The following is a 23,401-nucleotide window of genomic DNA, read 5'->3' as shown; positions in this document are numbered from 1 at the left end:
ATTGCACAGTTACTTGATGTTAATATTTAAATTACTTTTAATGACTAGTTTTGAGTTCTCTACTCAGATGAAACTCCAGAAGCAGATATTTATTGGGTCACTTGAAGGATTCTAAATAATGTTCAACAGACTATAAGGATAGCAGCACAATAAATTGGATTTCCCCCCCGCCCATTTGCTTGAGTAAGAAAGTCTCTCAAAAGGAAAGTTGTTTTATGAGACTGTATCCTGCTGCAAGTTCTCTAGCTGCTCCCACTCTGGGACTTTGTTTTCTTTCTGCAGTCTGAAGAGAGAGATGCGCAAACTTGCTCAAGATGAGTGCGGTTTTGAGGAGCCCACTGTGGCCATGGCCTTTGTCTACTTTGAGAAGCTTGCACTCAAGGGGAAGTTGAACAAGCAGAATAGAAAGCTTTGTGCTGGAGCATGTGTCCTACTAGCAGCCAAAATTGGCAGTGACCTCAGAAAACATGAAGTAAAGCATCTTATAGATGTAAGTATCTCTTGACTAAAGTTTCTATAGCAAAACTTCCTAAACTGTGGTCCATAAAGCATTTCCTAGTAGCTGAAAAGTATGCCAGTCAAGTGGTCTTAGCTGTTCTCTTGGTTGCCAGTGGCAATACCAGATTTAAAAGGCAGCTGAACATTTCTTTACTATAAAATTTTCATGTACACAATTGTGGAAGCTGCCCCAAGGAAATTCCATGGTCACACCTGGGTGTGAAAGATGGTTAATGACAGCACATGGCTGCAAAAGGTGTCTAGGACAGGCTTGTCCAACATGCAGCCCACCAAGCCATTTTATCTGGCCCACGGCAGTGCTGGCACGAGCCGTGGCAGCAGAGCGCGGAGCCACAGCGGCAGCACCGGCAGGGCCACACCAGCAGCGGCTGAGCGCGGAGCTGCAGTGGCAGCAGCAGCAGGGCCACCGCGGAGCGCAGAGCCGCAGCAGCGGAGCGCGGAGCCACTGCGGCGAGGCGGGCAGGGCCAGCCTATGGGCCCCAGCTGACAGCAAGGGGAGGGGAGCTGCTTACCCCCATGGGGCCTGGCTCATGAGTGAGCTGGGTCCCGCCACACCTGCCCTGAGGGCTGTGCACAGTGGGGCTGCCCCAACTGTGCCCGATTGGACAAGCTGGGGACAGGCTCCGCCCCTTGCCCCCAGCATTTGGCTGGGGGAGCTGTAGCATGGCCCACACCCTGCCTCCATGAGTGGTGGATGGAGGCACGAGGTAAGTTGCCGCGCAGAGCTGGGGATGCCTCAGGGCCGGGCCAGTGCGGATGGGGGCTATGTGTGCATGCGTATGTGTGTGTGCTTCCCAGCACATCCCAATAGCTGCTTTGGCTCTGTCTGCTGCAACACACCTATGCACATTTCCAGACCCATTTCATTGTCACTTCCTGCAACTTCGTTGGTGTCAAAGGTCACGTGACATCACTTCCTGATGTGATGTCACTTCCTGTGAGGTCTTTGAACATAGCTCGCCAGCCCACTGGGTGATAAAAAGTTCGTGATCTGGCACCATATTCAAAAAGGTTAGACACCCCTGGTCTAGGAGAAGTTAAAGATGTGTCCGTTGTATGGAAGTGTTCATACAGAACACATTACGGATTGAAAAAATAACCTTTTGGCTGTTCGCTTTGCTTTTTCATAGATGACTTGAACATAAATGAAAGTTTTCTGTGAAATGCAAAAGTGTAAGTGTATTTAACAAAAAAAAACCACTTTTCCCTAATTAAACAGGAGAGCTTGGTAGTTTAGGGTGCGTATACACATGCAGGGAGGCTGCTCCGACACAATTACAGCACACTGGAACAGACTCGATTAATCTGAAGTGGTAGTTGCCATGCTCCAGCAGACTCCAGCGTCACGCGTATCAGTGTCCCCATGCTGAAAAACAGCAGCAGGAACACTTTAACTAAAGCTCATTCTACAAGCTTTAGTTAAAGTAGCTCTGCTGCCATTTTTTTAGTGCAGGGAAACTGATACACATGATGCTCTGGGAGCTTTAGAGCATCTTGAGAGCTGCTCTAATTAATGCCCCCCCCCCCCACACCCCCATCTATAAATGCCCTTATTTTCATTTAGCAACTAGAGTTTTCAGGTTTACAACTTGAGAATGATGTAGCTTCTATTATACATGGGGCACATTTACAATAAGCTACACTGCTCTTTAAGCTACAGCCTGAACTAGAAGCCAGGTTCACCTGGTACAGCAAGCAGCTAATTAGCATTGCTGAGTGACTGTTCAGCAGTTACTGTGTTTACTCAGTTCCAAGATGAGGTTCCCAGAGCTGCAAAAAGTAGCTGTGCATGGGGCCCAGATGGGACAGGGACAGTATCAGCAATGTGCAGATCCCTGTTTCTAGTGTCTGCTCCCTACCCATCTCCACTTCCCTTCTCCCTTCCTTTGCCTTACTGGCAGGGAGCCAGGCGGGGAAAGTGGAATCTGCCCCCTGTTGCTGTGGGCTCCATCTGGCTGGGCACCCTGCAGAGCAGTCCTTCACAGCACCTCGCTGGAGTCCAACTCAGCTAGAGCAGGCACAGCAGAGCTCCAGAGCCATTCCTGCCCCTGCGTTACAGAGAGCAGCTCTGCTGGGAACAGTTTCCTTTGAGCCTGCTCCTGGCCAGCTTGGGGAGGGAAGGGGAAGAGGAGCTGGGCAGGGAAGGAGGACACTGCCAGCTGTGGGCTCCCTGCTGCATGGGGAAGAAGTGACTGGAGCTCCCCTTCTGCCCAGATCAGCAAGGAAGGGGGACATAAGCAGGAAGGCAAGTAGGGAGGCAAAAAGGGGTAGGGCAGTGGTGTGGGAACAGGCACCAAGAGGTGAGCTGGCTGTCTGCTTCCCTTGCCCCTACTTCCCCCTCACCTACCTCCACCCCTGTTTCTCCCCCTGCTTCCTCCTACCCCTTCTTTCCCCCTGCCTCAGTTTCCCCTGTACTTGGCTACTTGCCTCTGCTTTCCTCACCATTCCCCTCTTCCCCCTGCAGCTTTCCTGATGCAGCAGTGAGGGGGGCCAAATTTAAAGATGACATTCCAATAATTAAATTCTGGACATGGAAAATTAACAAGTTTATAATTTTGTACATCCAGAATCTAATTATTGGGGGTTTGTCTTAAATGTTAAGTAGGCTTGGATTTGGGTAAATACAGCAGTTTACATGGAGCAGTACAGTATGTTTCAAGGGCACTGCTGTTTGCCACAGATTAGAGTGAAGACATGCCCACTGGTCTCATTACTGATGCAGACAGCACCTTCCACCTCTAAAGAATTAATGGTCTTTTTAATAATGTTCCTTTTTCTCCCCACAGTATTGGATAACATGTCTTAAAACAAAAGCAGTAGGCACTAAGCAGGGGGCCCCTTATGAGACATTATGAATAAATTATACCAGATTCATTTATTTCAGTGTGAGGCACAATCTTCCCTTGCTCTGATAGCTGCTCATGGCTCATAGTCCCTGGTGAAAATGTCAAATTTTTGCTCTTCTGCTAAGAGGGAATAGATGAGTTAAGTGACAGAAAATGCTGCTTGTGCCCTCTGACTTGCTAACAAATATGTCCAGCCAAATTTTGTGAAGTAAACAAACTGCTTTGCTAATAAGAAATTCAGTACAAACAGTTGAATATTTTTCTTCTCAAATTGATCGGTTGGTAATTATCAATGTCACTTTACATCTAGAGATCATAAGCTATTATGCAGAACGGTCAGGTCAGTTTATAGAAGCAGGGGTTTTCTCAGTGTTGAAAGAATCCCTTTTATTCCAATTTGAGAACCCAAAACTTGACACCATCTCTCTCATACAGATCAAGCTTACCTGGTGAAAAGCCCCATTTCCTCTAGTGGGGATTCTACACTCCCTCAGGCTGAGCTCCTCAGAGAGACCTAGTAATACTCACTCATGGCTGACCAGCTCCTCCAATCAGTTCAGAAAAGACACTAGCCCAGAGACTCACTTCTCTGGCCCTTGTGGGCTCAGTTTTGTCTGCAGGAGTAGTATCAGGGGAGCAACCCATGCACAGAGGGGAGCATATGGACTGCAATTATAGATGGTGGAACATCTCCCTGTAATCTCCCACTAGACAAAGGCCAACTCCCCTGTTTTATAGCTACCAAGACCTCCAGGGGCAATGCGTAGGGGGTGCACATGCACCCTGAGTGTGGCAGTGCATCCCCTTGCCATCGCTCGCCACCCTGATGCCAGCACTGCCAGCAGCGTCTGCAGGCAGTCCACAATCCCTGCTGGCCACTGCTGACACTTGGTCAGCACTCACCACCCCCCACAGCCGCTGGGGGCACAAGTCGTCAGTGAAGACCTCCCTCCTAGATCAAGTGCAAATGCCACAGCTTTCTGCCTCCAAGCTAGACTCATGAATATGCAGTGAAGTAGAGTTTGGGTGACAGCAGAATGTTTTCAGATAGCTATAACTTAACACTATCATCAGTTTAAAACTTTAAGGAACTAGTATCTTAATACACTAAAATTTTTTTAATTCTACTGCACTACAGAAACTGGAAGAGAAGTTCCGGCTGAACAGGCGAGAACTGATAGCCTTTGAATTCCCAGTGTTAGTGGCCTTGGAATTTGCTCTCCATCTGCCTGAACATGAAGTGATGCCACATTATAGACGTTTGATACAGAACTCCTAGCATAGGCTACCCTTCCTGGAAGGGGAGTTAAAACTGTTTCCACTCAGCTCTGTGGAGTTGCAGATACTACTGGAAATGCAAAAAATGGGACTTGATACCAAAATTTTTTCTTCTCTCCAACGCGTTTTTTCCATCAACGTATTGGGAACACTACATAGAAGTTCTTAAGACTTATGTTTATGAACTTATGTATCTTTAATTACTCAGAGCAGGTGAAGAAGAGGTGCATGTTGAATAATTACAAACTGATGCTGGAACAGGGTGCAACAGTGGGGACCAAGATTGTACATGTAGTTACCTGCATCAATCATGCAAGAACAAGAATGACAGCAGACTCCATTCCTGCCTCCTACAAATCACACATACCCCCTGCAAGCATAGTAGAGTGCATTCTTATAGTGCTTTTTTACAGACCTGCTCCAACTTGCAAAAAGACTTCATAACATTGTGAAAAAGCTTTTACAAAGATATCTTCACTGTGTCAGAGAGTGTGCCAATCTATTTTTGTATCAGGTACTGGAAGTGCACTTTTTCCTGTGGGGTGTTTGTATGTGTGACTCTGAATTGGTTTTGGTCCAGGTGGCTGGCTTAACTATTTCAGAGGCTATCAGTTACTAATGTTGAAGATCAAGGTGACTTTATGTTTACTCCAAAACATAACTACTGGAAAAGTGATAAATGGGATCATTTTTGGACACTTCCTTTTTTTTTAATCTTTGGTTTTTCAACATCTTCTACCTTTCTAAAGACTACACTACTACAGCAAGAGAAGAGTCAACAGCTGACTGTACATTTTTAGTCTTGTATGTGAAAAGATGAAAGCATTTAGTATGAGATGTACGTGTAATGTTTTTCAAAAGTATCTTGTGTTAAGCCACATGCATATTTTTAACTTTCGCACTTTTCCTGCCGTGAAGATGGCTAGACTTGCACTCTGTAGTGTTGTATTTCTGTGCTCTATGTTAGAGTGCTTAATAAGCACATTTATTGTGCTAATCTTAAACAGTGTTTTATATATAAAAAAAAAAAAAAAAAAAAAATCAGGAGTAGGGCTGAGCAGTATAAGTGGTGTCTTAAAGCTTTGATAGCAGAGACACTGCATGTTAATAAATTTTGATTTTTAAATGGAATTGACTACAAAATATAAAAATCAGTGGCCATTTAAATTGTTACTTATGGTCTAGTACCTTTTAGACATTTCAGTACTGAAATTTTACAGTTTCTTTCCTGCAACTTACATGATTCTGGCTGGAAAACCAGAAAAGCTGGACAGAAGCACTCTGGCTCTCCAGCATTATATATGCTATGCTAACATGCTTAAGGACATGTATTAAGGAATTAAATTATTTTTATATATAATTATACACGTGTCTGACCTTCTCCAATACCGATTCACTTGACAACCCTCACATTCCTAGAATATAGATGCTGATAAGGTCAAATAATATATTAAAAGAAATCTCAACCAGGAAATTCCTACTGCAGCCTTATCTCTAGACATTTGGGAGTGCTTGCTTGTGGGATGGAAATGGCTTGTGAACAGAGGGTATGGGAGTGGTACACCCAAATATGTAAACACACCAATCTTTGCTTTCTTTTACCCTTCATTTTAACCAGTTTATTAATTTTCCTCCATTCTGCCAGGAATTGCCCAAGTCAAAAGTCTTGACAGGAAAATTAAACAAGTGTCTTCTTCCAACCCCATTGCCGTTAATCCTCATGTGAAGAAAACTTTTGACAGATCTTTGTCATATCTAGAAGGTCGTGAAAGCAGGCTAGGAAAAAATGGGGCTTTTGTTAGGCATTACTTTTCCCAGTCCTGTGTAAAAGGGACACTAATTAGTGTCTCAGATCTAGTTGAGCCTGTTTAAGTTACTTTTTCTTTTTACATAATATGCATATTTCTAGTTTTGCGGACCAGAGAATGGAATGGTGCTTCCACAATGAGTTTCACCACTGCTAAACTGGAGGCATAAGACTCATCTTGCTGAAAGGTCTTGGCACCGGGCCACTTCACCAATAAAACCTTGATTTTGCCATTTTGCTCTGATCTCTTAAGCAATACTGGAAAGTTATAAGCTGGTGCAGCATTTTTACATCTTGCATTTCAATACCCTGCTTGTTTAGATCCAGAGCAGAAGACAGTACATCATACACAGGCCCACAAACCAAAGCATAGCTGTCATGTCCAAAACTAGTCCTTCCCACCTTGCCAGTGTCCCTATATTTATAGAGTCAAGATTATTTTTTCCATTAAAGAGTTTTTCCTATTGACACCTTCCTAAAATTAAGCAGAAGTCTTATATAATGGTAAGACTTTATTTTACCTTGGAGTTCGGGTTTCACGTTACTTTACAGTTTTTCAGGGACAAAGCAAATCACAATTGCAAGATATCAAGTAAAGGATAGCTGTAGACCTTAGAGACACTTGAAACCTTGTGTCATCTTTTGTCTTCTGTGTTGCTACCCAGCCCTAATCTACGGTTTACAGAAGTTTTGTGGGATGAAATCTGATTGCTGGAGACTTTCTCCTTTCACTGGGAGTAACATTCAGCTATTGTTTGAATGTTGAATAAATACTTAAAAGATGAAAATATTGCACTGTTCACTTAAGAACATTATATATAAAGCCATATTAATAGTAAATGTTAAAGCACAAAGCTTGATCAATATATTATCATTAGGCCAAAGGGTAGTATGTCCTCCTCCTCCCCATCCCTGTAAAAAACAACCCCCCCCCCCCAAAAAAAAAAACCAAAAAACTACAGGCTAAAATGATAGAGGAAATCTGTACCAAAACAGAAATGTTGATTGTTTGCCTTTGTCTTGTATGGTAATGTGTTGATTTACAAATGATTTTAGGTTTGACATAACTTAGTTTGGGAAATAATCCATTCCATATCATTCATAATAATTTCAAATTATGTACCATACAAAAAGGTGTTTGTTTTTTTTTTTTTTTAAGTGCTGTTTTCTACCAGTAACAGCAAGTAAAAAAAACCTATTCAATGTTATCACTTGTTTGTTGTAGAGGTTTTTTGTTGTTCGTTTCCCCTTTCCAATTCCTTCTCGCAATTGTTGTTGCTTTCGATTCTTCTGCAAGAATTGTAAGTGGAAAAAAAAGAAATTAAATGCCACCCACCAAACAAGCCAAACCCACAAATGCCCCAACCCACGCCACTACCACCAAAGTACCAAAACCTCATGAGGCCCGCCACCATTGACATTCAGGCCCAGATCCTAAAAAACTTCTAGACAGTGTGCCATCTGTACATAGACAGAGCCCTGGTAACTTAGGTAGGACTCCAGACTGCCAACATGGTTCATGCTGCAGGCCTGAAAAACAAACTTTCCCTTTTAGTTTTGCTCTGCGGGGTATCTTTTTTGGTTTAAAATTGTATAGACATGCACATGCTAATCCCTTGGTGAAGAGGTTAATAGTAATACACTCTGTGAATAATGGATATCATTTGGCAATAGATGGATAGCAGAGATACTGCTTCATGGTCAATAATAATATTCATGAAGTAAGACTAAAGGGAATATGACACTATAAAATATTATGGAATTTAAGTACATCAGGGAAGTAAAACTCCCAGGAGGTAGCCATAATAGAAGAACCTTTATAAAAAGTAATGTTTTTTTGACAAGGTATGTGAGCACCTGAAGGCAAGCTTTGAGATAGCTTGAAATGGCTTGGGCTGCTGGCAAGGTCTTTTTGGCATTCCTAAAGCCATGATTTGGGATGGTTCAACTGGAAATTAGAAATGGATGGCCAACAGAGAAACCAGATCTCACCTGGAGAATAAGCAGTATGCCTTGTGATCCTGCCAAAGTCCATAAACATTTTATACGCTTCAGATAGTGTTGAACAGAATGCTACCACATAAGAGCCTAATCAAAGACTACTCTTGAGGTCAGTGGGCTCCAAATTCAAGCCCATATTGAACAAAAACTATAGGATGCATGGCACATAGACTTGGCAGTTTTGTTGTGCGTTCCCATAATTCGGCTGAATTCTCATGTATTCTTGAGGAATGGGCTGCCATTGCAGATGATGACCAGAGGTGGCTGTAGAACCTGTTGAGGAAGCAGCTTCTCTTGCTTCTCCCAAGATTAGATCCAAGCAGAGGACTCAGGTGAGCAATGCCTGGCCTACTACATGCCAAAGGTCACAGGGATGACAGCTTTCAAGGAAGCTGAATGATTTGTCATCAGGTCTTTCATGAAGCAAAGAGTTCCCTTTCCAGAAATGAATGAGGGTTTTAAGGGTCCCTCTACATGTGCAGGTAAACACATGACGGATTCTAGTGTACCATCCGCACAATCACACCACCCGCCATGCCATATGTACATGGCAGGAGGTGCGATTGTGAGATCACATATCAGAGTCCATCATGCCCTGTTGACAGTGTGGGGTCGACCCCAATCCCAGGCTCCCCCTGTACCAGCAAGAAGCAAGCTCCTGTGACTACAAACCTCCTTCAATGGGGGCACACCATGTGACTGCATGGTTACAGCCTTCTTTGTACTTGTGCTGTTGGTTTCACCTTCCTTTGTGGCTTCGTCAAAAAGAAATCCTGCCTCACCAACCTACTAGAGTTCTTTGAGGGTATCGGTAAGCAGGTAGATTAGGGTGATCTAGTTGACATAGTACATTTTGGACTTCCAAAAAGCCTTTGACCGTCCCCCATCAGAAGCTCTTGCCAAAAGTTAGGTATTTGTGAGATAATATTACAGGGAATGCTCACTCATGGATTATAAATTAGTTTAAGGATAGAAAACAAGGAGCGAGTATAAATGGTTAGTTTTCAGGATGGAAAGAAAGAAAAACAGGGATCCCAGGGATCTGTGCTGTTTAACATAAGCGATCTAGAAAAACAGCAAATAGCAAGGTGCCCAAATTTGAGAATGACAAAAGTATTCACAGTGGTGACCACCAGGCAGATCATGAAAAACTACAGAAAGATCTAGCACTATTGAGCAGATGGGCAACTAAATGGTAGATGAAGTTTTATGTAGGTAAGCGCAAAGTGATGCACATGGACAAAAATAACTCAAACTATACCTACACCACGAGGATCGCTCTATTAGCTGTTGCAACACAAGAAAGATCTAAGAGTCATTTTGGACAGCTTGCTAAAACCAGCACACTAAAAATAGCACAGTGCTCTGCAGCCATCAAGAAGGCAAACAAAATATTAAGGATTATTAAGGGAATTGTAAACAAAAAAGAAAGTATCATTATGCCCTTTATAAATCTATGATGCATCCACCACTTGAATCTTGTGCCTAGTTCTGGTCTGTACACCTCAAAAAGGATATAGAGCTAGAGAAGGTACACAAAAGGGCAACAGAGTTGCTTAGTGGCATGGAGTCTCATCTTCCATATGGAGATGAGACTATAGAAGCTAGGCCTCTTTAAGTTTAGAAAAATGCTTGAGGAGGAACAGAAGGGCTTACAAAATACTACGTGGTAAGGAGAAAGTAAGTAGGGATTCCTTATTTACTCTCTCACCATACAAGAACAAGGGATCACAAACTGAAATGAGTAGGTAATAAATTTAAAGCTAACAAAAACAAGTTCTTTTTCACACAGCATGTTGAAGTATGGAGCTCATTGCCACCAAGTGTTTTTGAATCTGGCTAAAGTGTCAGCTTCCACAAGGGACTGGACACAGTTTTGGCAGCAGTAGCAACTGAGGATGAGAGTTAGGGCTACTGAATTTCTTATACCTTAAGTGTTGGCCGCTACAAGTGGGAGAGGAACAGTGGAAAAAAGCTCTGGTTATGCCCTGTTCACCCTCCTGGTCAGCATCCATCCTCTGCCACAGAGAGACACAGGATACTGGGCAAGATGGACCTGTGTGGTGAGCAGTTCTTATGTTCATGGATGTAAATCCATGGGATGGCCCTGCCCACTATGGGTCAGGGAGGCCCAGGTGAAAGAGATTCCTTGCCCTCCGTTGACCTCGTGAAGGAACACCTTGACAGGCTGGACACCTTCAAGTCAGCCAGGCCTGATGGGTTACACTCAAGGGTATTCAGGGAGCTGGCGAGCATCATAGCTCAGCCCCTGGCACGGATCTTTGAGAGCTCTTGGTGCTCTGGTGAAGTGCCCGAAGATTGGAAGAAGGCCAATGTGGTGCCTATCTTCAAGAAAGGGAGGAAAGTGGATCCGGCAAACTACAGGCCCAGCAGCCTGACCTCTATCCTGGGGAAGGTCTTGGAAAAGATTATCAAGGAGGCCATCCTTAACAGCCTAGCTGAAGGCAATATCCTGAGGGATATTGCAATATCCTCAGGTTTGTTGCAGGTAGGTCTTGCTTGACCAATCTCATTTCCTTTTATGACCAGGTGAATTATCACCTGGACAAGGGAGAAGATATCAATGTTGTATACCTCGACTTTAAAAAAAGCCTTCGCTCTGGTATCCCATGATCTGGTATCAGTTGGCTGAACTGGCTAACTGTGGCCTTGACATCACCACGATCTGCTGGCTGGGGAACTGGCTCCACGGTAGAACCCAGAGGGTGGTGGTTGATGGAAGCCAATTGTCTTGGTGCGCTGTGACCAGTGGGGTCCCTCAAGGCTCTGTCCTAGGGCCTATGCTATTTAACATCTTCAATGATGTGTACATGGGTGTCAGAAGCAGACTGGCCAAGTTCACCGATGACACCAAACTCTGGGGTAAAGCATCCACACCCAAGGATAGAAGGGTGATCCAGGCAGATATGGACAGACTCATGAAGTGGGCGGACAAGAACCTGTTGGTGTTCAACACTGAAAAATGCAAGGTTCTCCACCTTGGGAGGAAAAACCTGCAGCATCAAAGGGACTTGAGGGTCACGGTTGACCACAATATGAACATGAGCCTGCAATGCGATGCTGCAGCTAGTAAAGCGAGCAAAACGCTGGCTTGCATCCATAGATGCTTCTCAGGCAAATCCTGGGACATCATTCTCCCATTGTACTTGGCCTTGGTGAGGCCGCAGATGGAGTACTGCATCCAGTTTTGGGCTTCACAATTCAAAAAGGATGTGGAGAAGCTTGAGAGAGTCCAGAGGAGAGCCATGCACATGATCAGGTCAGGAAAACAGACCTTATGATGAGAGGCTGAGAGCCATGGAGCCATTCAGCCTGGAAAAGCACAGGCTCAGGGGTGATCTGGTGGCCACTTATAAGTTTATCAGGGGTGCTCATCAGGATCTGGGGGAATGTCTGTTCACCAGAGCCCCCCAAGTGATGACAAGATCAAACAGTCACAAACACCACCGCAACCGATTCAGGCTGGACATAAGAAAGAACTTCTTCACTGTCCAAGCCCCCAAGGTCTGGAATAGACTGCTGCCAGAGGCGGTTCAAGCACCCACTTTGAACACCTTCAAGAGCCATTTGGATGCTTATCTTGCTAGGATCCTATGATCCCTGCTAACTTCCTGCCCCTGGGGCAGGGGGCTGGACTCGATGATCCTCTGGGGTCCCTTCTAGCCGAATGTCTATGAAAAGTCTATGAAATATAAAGAGGAGAGAGCGCATTGTTTATGCAACAGTGTTACCATTCAGACTGTTTTGTTTGTTGATGCTCTTCTTTAGGTGCTACTCTTTCCACTTAGGCATTATCTGCAAATTTGACCATAGGAAAAAAAAAATCTGATCTGCAGCAGCAACTATGCAAAATGTAGAGGCTTTACTTGATATGCAAGAGCCTCTGAAAAAGCAAAGGAAAAAAGTCATGCTATCCAAGCTAAGACTAGAAATTTCAGCTTGAAGAGAACAGATACTTTATTCCTGTAGAAGCCCCACACAGGATTCAGAACTACAGCCATCACACAGGGGCTCCCCCCTCCTCACATATTCTTCCCCAGCTTGCAAGAGCCACATGTTTCACCCTCTCAGGATACGTCTTCTCTTCCCCTATACCTTCCCTCTTTTCCATCTCCCAAAGTACAAACTTGTTTTTCATCTGCCTCTCACTAAGATGCCAAGTTCACCTGTTCAGAGATGCTTCTCTGCAGGAGCAGCATTTTTGGGGAGGGAATGGGGTCGGGGAAAAGCTAGTTTATTTATAACACTACATTGCTGACCCTGGATGTTCAAGAGTTTTATTTCATAAGACTAGCTTAATAAAAGGCAGCAAGAGAAAGGCAGCAGATTAAGAGACCTAGGGAAATGGCTGGAGGACATTACAATGAGAGCACTGTCACTGCCTGCACCTATGAGATATTGGTCCAGAAAGGACTGCTCACTGTTGAGGCTTCCACTCAGGTCCTGGTGTGGCGCTGTGGAGAACATGGCTCGCAGAACCCTTTCAGTAATAGCCAGGCGGGGGACTGCCTGGGGTGCGAGCGGTGCCTCCTTATGGTGTCCCTCAGAGCAGGCAAAAGAGGAAGTGGCAAGGACTTCATCAATTCAGTGCTGAAGGAGACCTCTGGCAGCCCTTCCTCCGCAGTTGTAGAGGTAGCAAGGAGGAAGACATGGACTCCCAGGAGGGTAAAATCTAGAAGTTTGTGACCTCTGACAGCAAGCAGAAACCTTCATCTCCATTTGCAGCGATTTACCCTAAGAACAGATAAGGAGCACGTTTCACTGATGGAAGAGGCCAGGCCTCCCCAAGATCGGAAGGATTAAGACCAAATATCACTGAGAAGAAGTGACAGGTGGTTGTGTTTGGAGACTCCCTTTGGAGGGGGATGGGGACATCCATCTGCCGGCCTGACCTGTTGTCTTGGGAGGTCTGCTGTTTGCCCGGATCCAAGATGTCACGGAAGGATTACCAAGATTCATCCGGCCCTGTAACTACCTCATGTAGCTCATTAGGGCAATGCAAAGCTTCAGTAGCCAATTCGATTCGGAGGAGATTCGGCCCAATTCAGGGACCAAATCTCCAAATCCAAATCAAGTTGGGAGACCAATTAAAAGCTCCGAATCGATTCAGAAAAGCTTCGGCTGCTTCAGAGATTCAGCTGCAGACTGAACAGGCAGCTGACAGCTGCCTTCAGCTGATAAGTCTGTTGGGGAAGGGAGGGATTGGGGCAAGCAGCCCAGCCGGGGCAGGGGGTGGGATGCAGGCATGGCTCACTCCAGGCAGAAGGGGGTAAGCGGCAGCAGGGCATAGCCCCAGCTCCCAGTGCTGATGCAGGCATGGCAGTGCTGGGAACGGGCTATGCCCTGCTGCCACCCAGAGTGAGACATGCCTGCATCACACCCCCCCCAGCTGGGCAAGCAGCAGCAGCAGGGTAGAGCCCCTCTGTGACTTCCCACACCAGGGCAGAGGCAGGCACAGTCAGAGGAACCACAGGAGAAGCCTCCATGGCTGCCCTGCTGGCCCCGTCCCCTGCCCAGCCCAGCCTCCCAGCACTTAAACACCCCCCCCCCCCCAAACTAAGACAACAGAGCCCCACATTCACCAGCTCTGGCAGTAGTGACCAGGGCCTTGGGGCTCATGGCAGAGCCCCCTCCTGTGCAGCGTGGGGGGGGGGCAGGGATCACACCCCTGTCCCCGCCTGGCACACGCGTAGCAGCTGCCCCATGGTGCGGGTGCAGTGCAGTTTGGCAGGGCGTTGCGCACTGTCTGGGAGCTGGGGCTGCTCCACATGTCAGCCAGAGCCCAGCGCCACTCAGTCCCAGCAGCCCCAGCTCCCAGGCAGCATGCAGCACCCTGCCAAGCTGTGCTGCACCTGCACCATGGGGCAGCTGCTACATGCGTGCCACGCAGGGGGGGATCCCTGCTGCCCTCCATTGCAAGGGGGAGAGGGGGCTCTGCCATGAGCCCCTAGAGGCCCCAATTGCTGCGGCCAGAGAGGGTGAGTGCGGGGCTTTTTTGTTTTGTTTTTTTAAAGAGTTGGGAAGCTGGGCTGGGCAGGCAATGGGGCTGGCAGGATAGCCATAGGGGCTTCTCCTGCAGCTCCCCCCGCCTGGGAAGAGGCGAGCACAGCTGGAGGAGCTGCGGGGAAAAACTGCAGCCACCCAGCTGTGCCTGCCTCTCCCCAGCCAATCCAAATCACTGAATCTTCCAAAGCCGATTCAGACGAATCGATTTGGAAGACAGTGATCCAAATCGAATCACTGTCTGAAAATCCAATGCTTCCCTATTCATGCAGGCCTACTGCTCATCCATGTGGGCACCAATGGCACTGCCAGGGGAGACCCTGAGCAGATCATTAGTGACTACAGGGCTCTGGGTGCAAGGGTGAAGGGGACAGGGGCTCAGGTGGGGTTCTCCTCAATCCTTCCAAAGGGAAGGGCCCAGGCAGGAGTGGATGCATCCTGCAGATGAATGCATGCCTGCACAGATGGTGTCACCAGCAGGGCTTTGGCTTCTCTGACCAGAGTGTTGTTTCAAGAAGGTTTGCTAGGAAGAGACAGGCTCCACCTGACAGACAGGGAAGAGCATCTTCATGGACAAACTTGCTAACTTAGAGAGGAGGGCTTTGAGCTAGGAAGGAGACTGAAGCCCTGAGGTAAGTGGGGAAGTGGGTGACCTGGAGAAAGTACAAGCAGGAGGTAGCAACAGGGGAGGCCTTCTCAATCTTTCTGAGAAGAAGGCAATTGCCCAAGTACCTCAAGTGCCTGTACACAAATGCATGGAGTCCGAGAAACAAGCAGGAAGAATTGAAAGTCCTTGCACAGTCACCAAACTATGACACGATTGGAATAACAGAGACTTGGTGAGATAGCGTGCATGATTGGAGCACTGTCATGGATTGCTATAAACTTCACAAAAAAGACAAAAAGAGAAGAGGAATTGCACTTTATGTAAGAGAGTCATAGGATTGCTCAGAGCTCCACTATGAAACTGGAGATACGTCTGTTTAAAGTCTCTGGGTTAGGGTCAGAGGGGAGAACAACAAGGGTGATGTTACTGACGGCACAAGAACAAACCATCCCAATGTTCAGGAAGGCTAGAAAGTATGGCAGAAGATCAGCTTGGCTTGGCAAGGAACTCTTCAGTGAGCTAAAACACAAAAGAGAAGCTCATAAGAAGTTGTTTGTGCAAGTTTCCACTAGGGAGGAGTATAAGAGTATTGCTTGGACATGCAGAGATGAAGTCAGGAAGGCCAAAGCACAACTGGAGTTGTGGCTAGCAAGGGACATGAAGGGTAATATGAAGGGTTTCTACAAGTATATTAGCAACAAGAGGGGGTTCAGGGAAAGTATGGGTCAGCAACCTGGTGATAGAGGATACAGAAAAGGCTGAAGTACTCAATGCCTTTTCCAACTCAGTCTTCACAGGCAGGGTCAGCTCCCAGACTACTGCATCTGGCAGCACAGTTTGTGGAGGAGGTGAGCAGCCAACAGTAGTGAAAGATAGGAACCATTTAGAAAAGCTGGAGGTGTACAAGTTTATGGGGCTGGATGGGATGCACCTGAAGGTGCTGAGGGAGATGGCTGATGTGGTTGCAGAACTGCTAGCCATCATCTTTCAAAACTCATGAAGATTAAGGGGAGGTCCTGGATGATTGGAAAAGGACAAACATAGCACCCATCTTTAAGAAAGAAGAAGGATCTGATGAACTACAGACCAGCCAGCCTTGCCTCAGTTCCTAGAAAGATCATGGAGCAGGTCCTCAAGGAATTCATTTCTAAGCACTTGGAGGAGAAGGTGATTGGTGAATCCATGCTGACTGTTCTTAAAGGCAAGCCATGCCTGACCAACCTAATTGCTTTCTATGATGAGATGATGGGCTCCGTGAATGTGATATACTTTGACTTTAGCAAGGCTTCTCCCACAGCATTTTTGCAAGCAAGCTAAGGAAGTATGGGATGGATGAATGGACTGTAAACTATATAGACAACTGGCTGGATAGAAAAACCAGTGGATAGTAGTCAATGGCTTGATGTCTAGTTGCCCCAGAGGTCAGTCCTGGGGCCAGTTTTGTTCAATATTTTCATCAGTGACCTGGAAGATGGGTTAGAGTGCACCCTGACCAAGTCTGCAGATGACACAGGCATTTTCAGACTCATTTATGATTTTTGTGAGAAATTCCTTGCTCTCTCCCCCTCTTACCAGACGTTCGGACCATTAATCTCTGCAAGTTTTCTAATCATAAATGAGTCTGAAAACAGTGGGAGCCCATGCAGCCTCTGTTCAAACTTTAATAGGCTTGTTAGATTACAAACAATGTTTTTAATTGAGAAAAATCAAAACACTGTTGCAGGAATGTAAAAGCTTTATAAATATGAATAGTTATTTCTCCATAGCAACAGCTCACAGATCAAAAATGCTGTGTCCTGTTATTATTTCTAAGATGTTCTGGTCCAGGCCAGAACAATGGGCATTATGATAGTGATTAGCTAGCCTCCATCTCCTTCCCAGAGGACAGGTGTTCAGATAAAAACGTGAACAGAAGAAAGGCCCCTATTAGCATTCTACAGGATGCCCAAGCATGGAGTCTGAACCTCTTATACCTTGTGATGTTCCTTTTAGGCAAGATGTCAAGCGTATTACTCCAGAAATTTGCACTTCCTGATGCTGGAACTGCACCTTTTCTGCAGTTAGATATGTCCCTCTCCAAGATGAAGGCTAGTTAATAACAATAGTGCTAAAATACCTCATAGGCCTAGCTCTTCCCTGGAAGAGAGATGCAATGCCAGATTGGATCTGGGACACAAATATAGGCATAAGTCTCACTGCAAGCAGTGTTCCAATAGCACGGTCACTGCCACCATCTGGCAATGACTTGTCACACAATATTGGCTAGTCAGTTTCTGCCCACACCCAACACTTGAATTTTTAGAATGATAAAAGCAACCCTGCAGTCCTGCACCCCGTCCCATGGTCTATATTTTAACAAACTAGTACCTTGGTCCAAACTAATGGCATTTCTGTTTGTACTGTCCCCAGGAGCACACCCCTAGGTGAAAGAAGAACTGAAGGATTTAAAAGTCACCCTTTTTCAAAATACCGAGAAATGTCACCTCTTAAGAGGAAAGAGAAAAATTATGACTCTTCCTTTGCTAGACACTGGCTATACTTGCAGACCAGCTAAGGACAAACACAGTCTTTGTTAGGCTGCTGCAATATCATCAGCAGCCTTTACCTTGCTCCTCTGGAGTCCAAGTCTTGAAATAGTCACAGGGTCCCTTCTAGCCTTATACCATCAGCTCATCTGATGCCCTGCATGAGAGTCTAGAAAATAATGGCATACATTAATTTTTCACTAAATCATATGCTCTAAAGGAGATCTGACCTACTGTGATGCTTGCCAGCATGGCTACCTTGCCATGTTTCAGTGACGGCAGGTAAAGCAGTAAGAAAATAGAAATAAGTTGAAGGACTGGGACATAATTTCAATGGTGCTACCAAAAAGTTACAACTCTGTCAAAACTAACGTCTATGTAGAGCTTGGAGTCATCAGGCTATGCTGCCTTTCCCACAGCTTTACTTCCAGGAGGGGTCAACTTTACAGCATTTCATATTGTAAAATAAGAGTTGCAGAGCTTAACAAGGGGGAGAGAGAAAGAGGGGGAGAGAACATAGGGAGCTGAGGAGGTCTGTCTTTTCAACTCTGTGCAGCTGGAGCTGTGGTTCCAACCAATCTAGCATTGCCCAATTTTAAAAGCCTGTTGTGTCCATTAATGGAAAAATGGACTCTATTCCAGCCACTACAGCATACATGGAAAGTTTCAGATTAGAGCTGGGTGGGGGTGGGGACAAGTGGAAAAAAGAAAAGCGCGAATGGTTATTTCCTTTAATTGATGGTAGCAATACAGTTATTATGGACAAATACTAAGAAAGGTAGTCTTTGACCCAGAGAAAGTGCTTAGCATGATTGAGGGTGGCGTGAAGGCAAAAAGGCAGACATTTTCCATCTAATTTGATGAAGACAGGCAGAAGAAGCAACTGTGTTTTCCTTCTGTAATGATGGCACTTTGTGCCCAAGGTGCCATGGGCCTCAGGAATTCCTGCTTACAGCGTGTCGTGGGTAGGAGAAATGTGCAGCCTTTGACACACAATACCCAAGCTGGCATGCAACTGTCAGCTTGTTCCCAAGCTGGAACCATTCTGTGCTATTTTAACTCCCTGTGATCAGAAAGGAGGGGGGCAGGAGAGAAGAGATGAGCTATGCTGGCAGGTGGTTATTGTAAGGCTTTGGTTCCCTAGTCATGCCCTCTCTTCCCCACCTACACAGAACCAGGCTGAGGATCATTCTGCTATTTTAGCCATAGCCTATTCTCTGCCTACTTCAATTTACAGGGCAATATGTGACCAATAAGACAGGAGCAGCCTGGATTCTGGAGCATTTTATTCTGCTGGAATATGAGAATCAATGTTTGGGAGAAAGGAGCAAGTTTCTGACTTCCACTGAAGCATCAGCAGTCAAGTTAATGTTGCAAACTGATTATACAGGAAACTGCTCCGGGGAAATCGCAAGTGGCATAGGTCAAATGCAGCAGCTACAATTTCACCCCCAACCACAGCCCCACACCCCACCAGCACACCCACCTAGTCCCAACTCCTCAGTGCGAGTGAGTGAGAAGGGGCATGACCAGCGAGCCACTATCTTATAATAATCAGCTTCAGGCATTGTTCACTACTTTGGCCCTCACATCACGGGCAGTTAAACTGAACACAGCAGCTCTTGAGGCTGCTCCAAAATTGTTTTGATTTGACCCCTGAAGCCTCAGGTGCAGGACTGGAGTTATTTCTATTCTCCAGTGTTTCCGATTCTGTGACAAGTACAGTAGACCATAGTATCCTGGCCACAGCATTCAGGAATTGTCTTCAAAATGCCTTTAAGAAGCAGTGTTTGTATTCCTGCTGCCTGCAGAAAGTTAAGTTTGTAGGAGAGGCTTATGATTAAAACAAAACAAACAAACCCCACCAGACAAACAACCCATCCTCAGATACAGCTCTTGATTTATGGAGCTGCTTTACTACTCCATCCAGGAAGAGCACAGACCAATGGCAGATGCTTCCCCAGCCTGACAAAGGGTATTTGTACCCAAAAGCTAGCAAAGAAGAATTTTTCCAGTTATCTGAGACTTAGTTTAATGAAAAGATATCAGATTTATCCAAAGAACCTTGTTTACTTATTGATGGATGGCATTTATCAGACTAGATTACATTATTGTTAACAGAACATAGAAGAATTCATGGAGAACTATAGGGGCTGGTGTTTTAACCCAATTTAGGAAGTGTACCAATGAATGCATCATCAACTGTATGTTATATATAGTGAAAGTTGACAGGAATCATTTCAGAAGGTTAGAAGTGTGCAGTGCTTCCTTAATAAAAAAAAAAAAAAAAAAAAAAATTGTGCAGCTAAGCTGTACAAGAACAGGTGCTAAAAATGGCTTCAACAACACAAAGCTGACCTTGAGTAGAGAGGGACAGAAGAGAATTATGGTCCAGGCATAGTAACCTCTTTCACGCACCTGAAGTAGATAAGGGCAGAAGTCCTCTATCGATGGACATTAGGCAGTGCAACTCCTTTGTGCAGTGAATTTATCATCCTGGATTTTTTTTGTATCTCCTTACAAGACAATTCATCATGACTGTTATAGTTCATTTTTGCATGTGTAAATACCTCAGAAGTGTACTCCCTTTACTTTTAACTGTATTCACTGTAAGAAGTTAAACTCACTTCTGCATGTAGCTCCATTTATACTACCATCAGATATTCAGCTAGATTAGGCAACTGGTTGTTTAAGTAAGAAAAGGTGTGCTCTGCTATTTTTGCCATGAAGCTGTTCTTGCAGTAGCCCACCATGTTCATCCAGTTAGTACTTAAATGTATATTCAGTGCATAATTGGTTTCCCCTCATAGACATGCACAATTAGAAGGCATCAGAGCATGCACTCAATACCTCCATTAGTGGCTCTTAATTTTTTGGGGAGGCTGTCTATAACCTTATCTTCAGTAAACGAGTTTCTCCAAATCCCAGTGCTGAGACCGGTTCATTCTGAAAACAGTTTAAAAGATTAATAGAAACTCTGCCCAAAAGCCTGAAAAGGGGTGCACCCAACACTAGCCTAGAAAGAAAGCAGCTGAAGATAGATAACTACTACTTGTCTCAGTATCTGCTAGGGCCCTCACCAGTCTGAATTTAGCAAGCATCAGAAAGTCAAAATGATAGCCAGGGAAACACCATCAGTCATGTATCAAAGAGGCCAATAAACTAGTGTGATACCAAATCCATTCTAAAGGCCTTCAAATCTTCACAAAGATGATACACTGGCTTTAGCAACTGGGGGGGGGGGGGGGGGGGGGGGCGTAGGGTGTGGGGAAACTTCATCTGTAGCTGGTTCAGGGGTTTGCTTAGGTCAAAAGCCCTTAGACATCACACTATTTTACTACCTCTCAGGAACCATCACAAACATAAATCAACACTCAATAGCATAATTTAATATACTTCATACAGGGTGCACTCACAGTCTTGAGTCTCCTCTAGCCCTGAGAACATGCCTCCAGCTCACTGCTGCTTCCTCTGCACTACAGTCTTCTTTCTCTGCCTGGCTCTGACTCCAGCCCTGTGGCTGTGCAGCTGTTTCCAACCTCACAGCCTTGGGTTTCTTTTCAGGTCCTGATAAACAACCAGACCTACTGCTGCCACCACTAACCTGGCAGCAGCAGCTATTGCTGCTCCTTTCCCTGGGAGCCTTTTAACTTCCTGTGGCCAGCCAATTAGCTGGATCAGCTGTCCCAGTTCCCCTAGGCAGCCTATAATCACTCCCAACTGCCTGCAGCTGGGCTGTCACTTCTGCCCGCCTCCAGAGTGCTACAGCTAAATGTGCGCAGTCTACTACAAGTCTCTGCCAGCCAGCCTGCCTGCTACCCCATCCTATAGAATTCTAGTGCAAGGACATACTTTTCTATTCCATTCTTTCAAGATCATTAAACAATAAATAAATACATAAATAAATAATAGACAAATTACCTTTTACTATTAAGTAAGACTTTCCCAGAAGATCAGAAGAGCTGGGATCCCAGCTCACAAAGGCACTAACATGAACATCTGTCCAAGAGACCAGATATGAAAGCCATGACTCCCTCTCCCTTAACCTAGAAGAGAGGTTCAAGCCCTAGTAAGACTTTACAAAGGCTTCACCAAAAATTACTCTTAAGGGAGTGGTGAGGAGGTATAATACCATTCCCTTTCTTAATAGATCATTTATTACTTTGCCCTTCCTGGCAAAAGAAGGGGTGAAAGATTTCCCCCATTTGTACAATCAGTTCCTTAAGAAAAATACACAGTTGTTAGCTATTACTTGGCAGAGGAATGCAAGCCTCCTGATTGCATGGGAGTTGGGGGGGTCTAGTAAGCAGTGAGAGGTGCTTTGTACTTCACCAGACTGTCAAAACTGTCATCAATTCTAATGATTTCATCCCAAGACCTGATGATTTACTTAAGGATGCAGCTCCAGAAGCAGGTGGCTATATGAGAATCTCAGCATTTATTTGAAAAGCAAGTTTTCAGTTTGTGGTGGCAGAGAAAAAAAAAAGCTTAAAAATGTGATGCTCCCAACTGTATCCCAAAGGGTCAGAAAACAGGAAATATTTTATTCTTTTGCATTTAGCTTTTTTCTCTCAATTTTGGCTGGTGACCCTTCCTTCCCTTCCCTCTTGCTCATAAATATAGTACTTTAATAGGTTGGTAATACTGCAACACCCACTCTGGTACTCTAGCTACTGATCTATGCTGCTTTCCTACAAGTGACTGTTGGATCATTAAGGTTCTTTATCAGGAGGTACAATACATAAAAATGGAAGTACCATGTGATTATCTATAGCTGAGGAAACTAAAATACTGCAGCTGGTAACCTAGCTATAAAAACATTCATTCAAAACACAGCCCATTCACCCTGCAGTTGTAATACTCCACTTTACATACAATTTAACTGACTGGAATTCTATTCTATAAAAGGTTCCTTCCTCTCCTTTTGAAAGTTGGGATTTATTTTCTTTTGGTTATAGCTCGTAAAGTCTTGAGCCTACAGCCATCTGTGTTAACCTTGGAGCAGTCTGTTCTTATTCATCAAGAATAAGCCCAAGGAGCATCCATGCTAAACAAAGCTCTATGAACAGACAAAAAACAGAAAGCTGATGTACTGAGATTTTTTACTTCTATGTCCTAAGCCTTTGGATACACCTAATCCAAGACTTGATATGAAAGGGATACAGGCTCAGTCCTGAAGGTGTGAAACTTTCAAAATAAAGTTTAACTCCATTTTCTGACATGCCACCTCTGTCGATATTGGTTGTCTTATTTGGTTATCTCTACCAGCCTGAGGCAAAATGATAGAGGAATTTTGATATTGGTTTTTTCCATATGTTATTGTTACTGTAGCTTTATATCAGCTATCGCTGTGGTTTCCATTAATTGCTTTGTTTCATATGTGTATCTGCAAAGTTGTTATAATACATGGACCAGATTGTTTAAGTATTACCAACTAGGACCATGGCAACTCTTGAAATACCCACGTATAGTTTTAATTCTTTAGCCCCTTCTGCAACAACAGTGAAATGAGGTTGGCTTTTCCAACACCAGTGTCTTCAACAGGTAAGGAGCTTAAATGTATAATTAATTCCTTCATTTGAGGCCCAGTCACACTGAGTTCTGCTTGGTGCCTTCTGCAAAATTGCAAAGGATCTCCCACTGCCACTGAACCATCTCCCACAATTGCATCTTATCTTAGTTAGTGGTCAATTCACATTTTTTCCACTGCACTGACCAAAGTGATTTGATCTGATAACTTGCCGGGGCTTTGGCACAGCTGTCTAAATTCAGGAGACACAGAATATACTTATTT

The 23,401-nt window shown here is 44.9% G+C and overlaps 1 protein-coding gene and 1 long non-coding RNA gene across 2 annotated transcripts in view; one reads left to right on the top strand and one right to left on the bottom strand.

Annotated features, from left to right (window-relative positions):
- Positions 1 to 7,658, top strand: part of CABLES1 (Cdk5 and Abl enzyme substrate 1) — a 92,396-nt gene extending 84,738 nt beyond the window's left edge. Inside the window, exons 9-10 of the mRNA XM_059724181.1 lie at positions 283 to 490; positions 4,504 to 7,658. Of these exons, the coding sequence (XP_059580164.1) occupies positions 283 to 490; positions 4,504 to 4,644 (349 nt within the window). The 3' untranslated portion in view covers positions 4,645 to 7,658. The remainder of the gene's footprint in view (positions 1 to 282; positions 491 to 4,503) is intronic.
- LOC132249335 (uncharacterized) overlaps positions 1 to 21,330 on the bottom strand; it is a 34,605-nt gene extending 13,275 nt beyond the window's left edge. Inside the window, exon 1 of the long non-coding RNA XR_009460752.1 lies at positions 21,024 to 21,330. This is a non-coding gene — a long non-coding RNA (uncharacterized LOC132249335). The remainder of the gene's footprint in view (positions 1 to 21,023) is intronic.
- Positions 21,331 to 23,401: the final 2,071 nt, after the last annotated feature.

Source organism: Alligator mississippiensis, chromosome 3 (genome assembly GCF_030867095.1).
Source record: "Alligator mississippiensis isolate rAllMis1 chromosome 3, rAllMis1, whole genome shotgun sequence".
In the NCBI taxonomy this organism is placed as follows: Eukaryota; Metazoa; Chordata; order Crocodylia; family Alligatoridae; genus Alligator; species Alligator mississippiensis.
The sequence above is the reverse complement of the archived record's forward strand: the minus strand, read 5'-3'. Positions and strand labels throughout refer to the sequence as shown.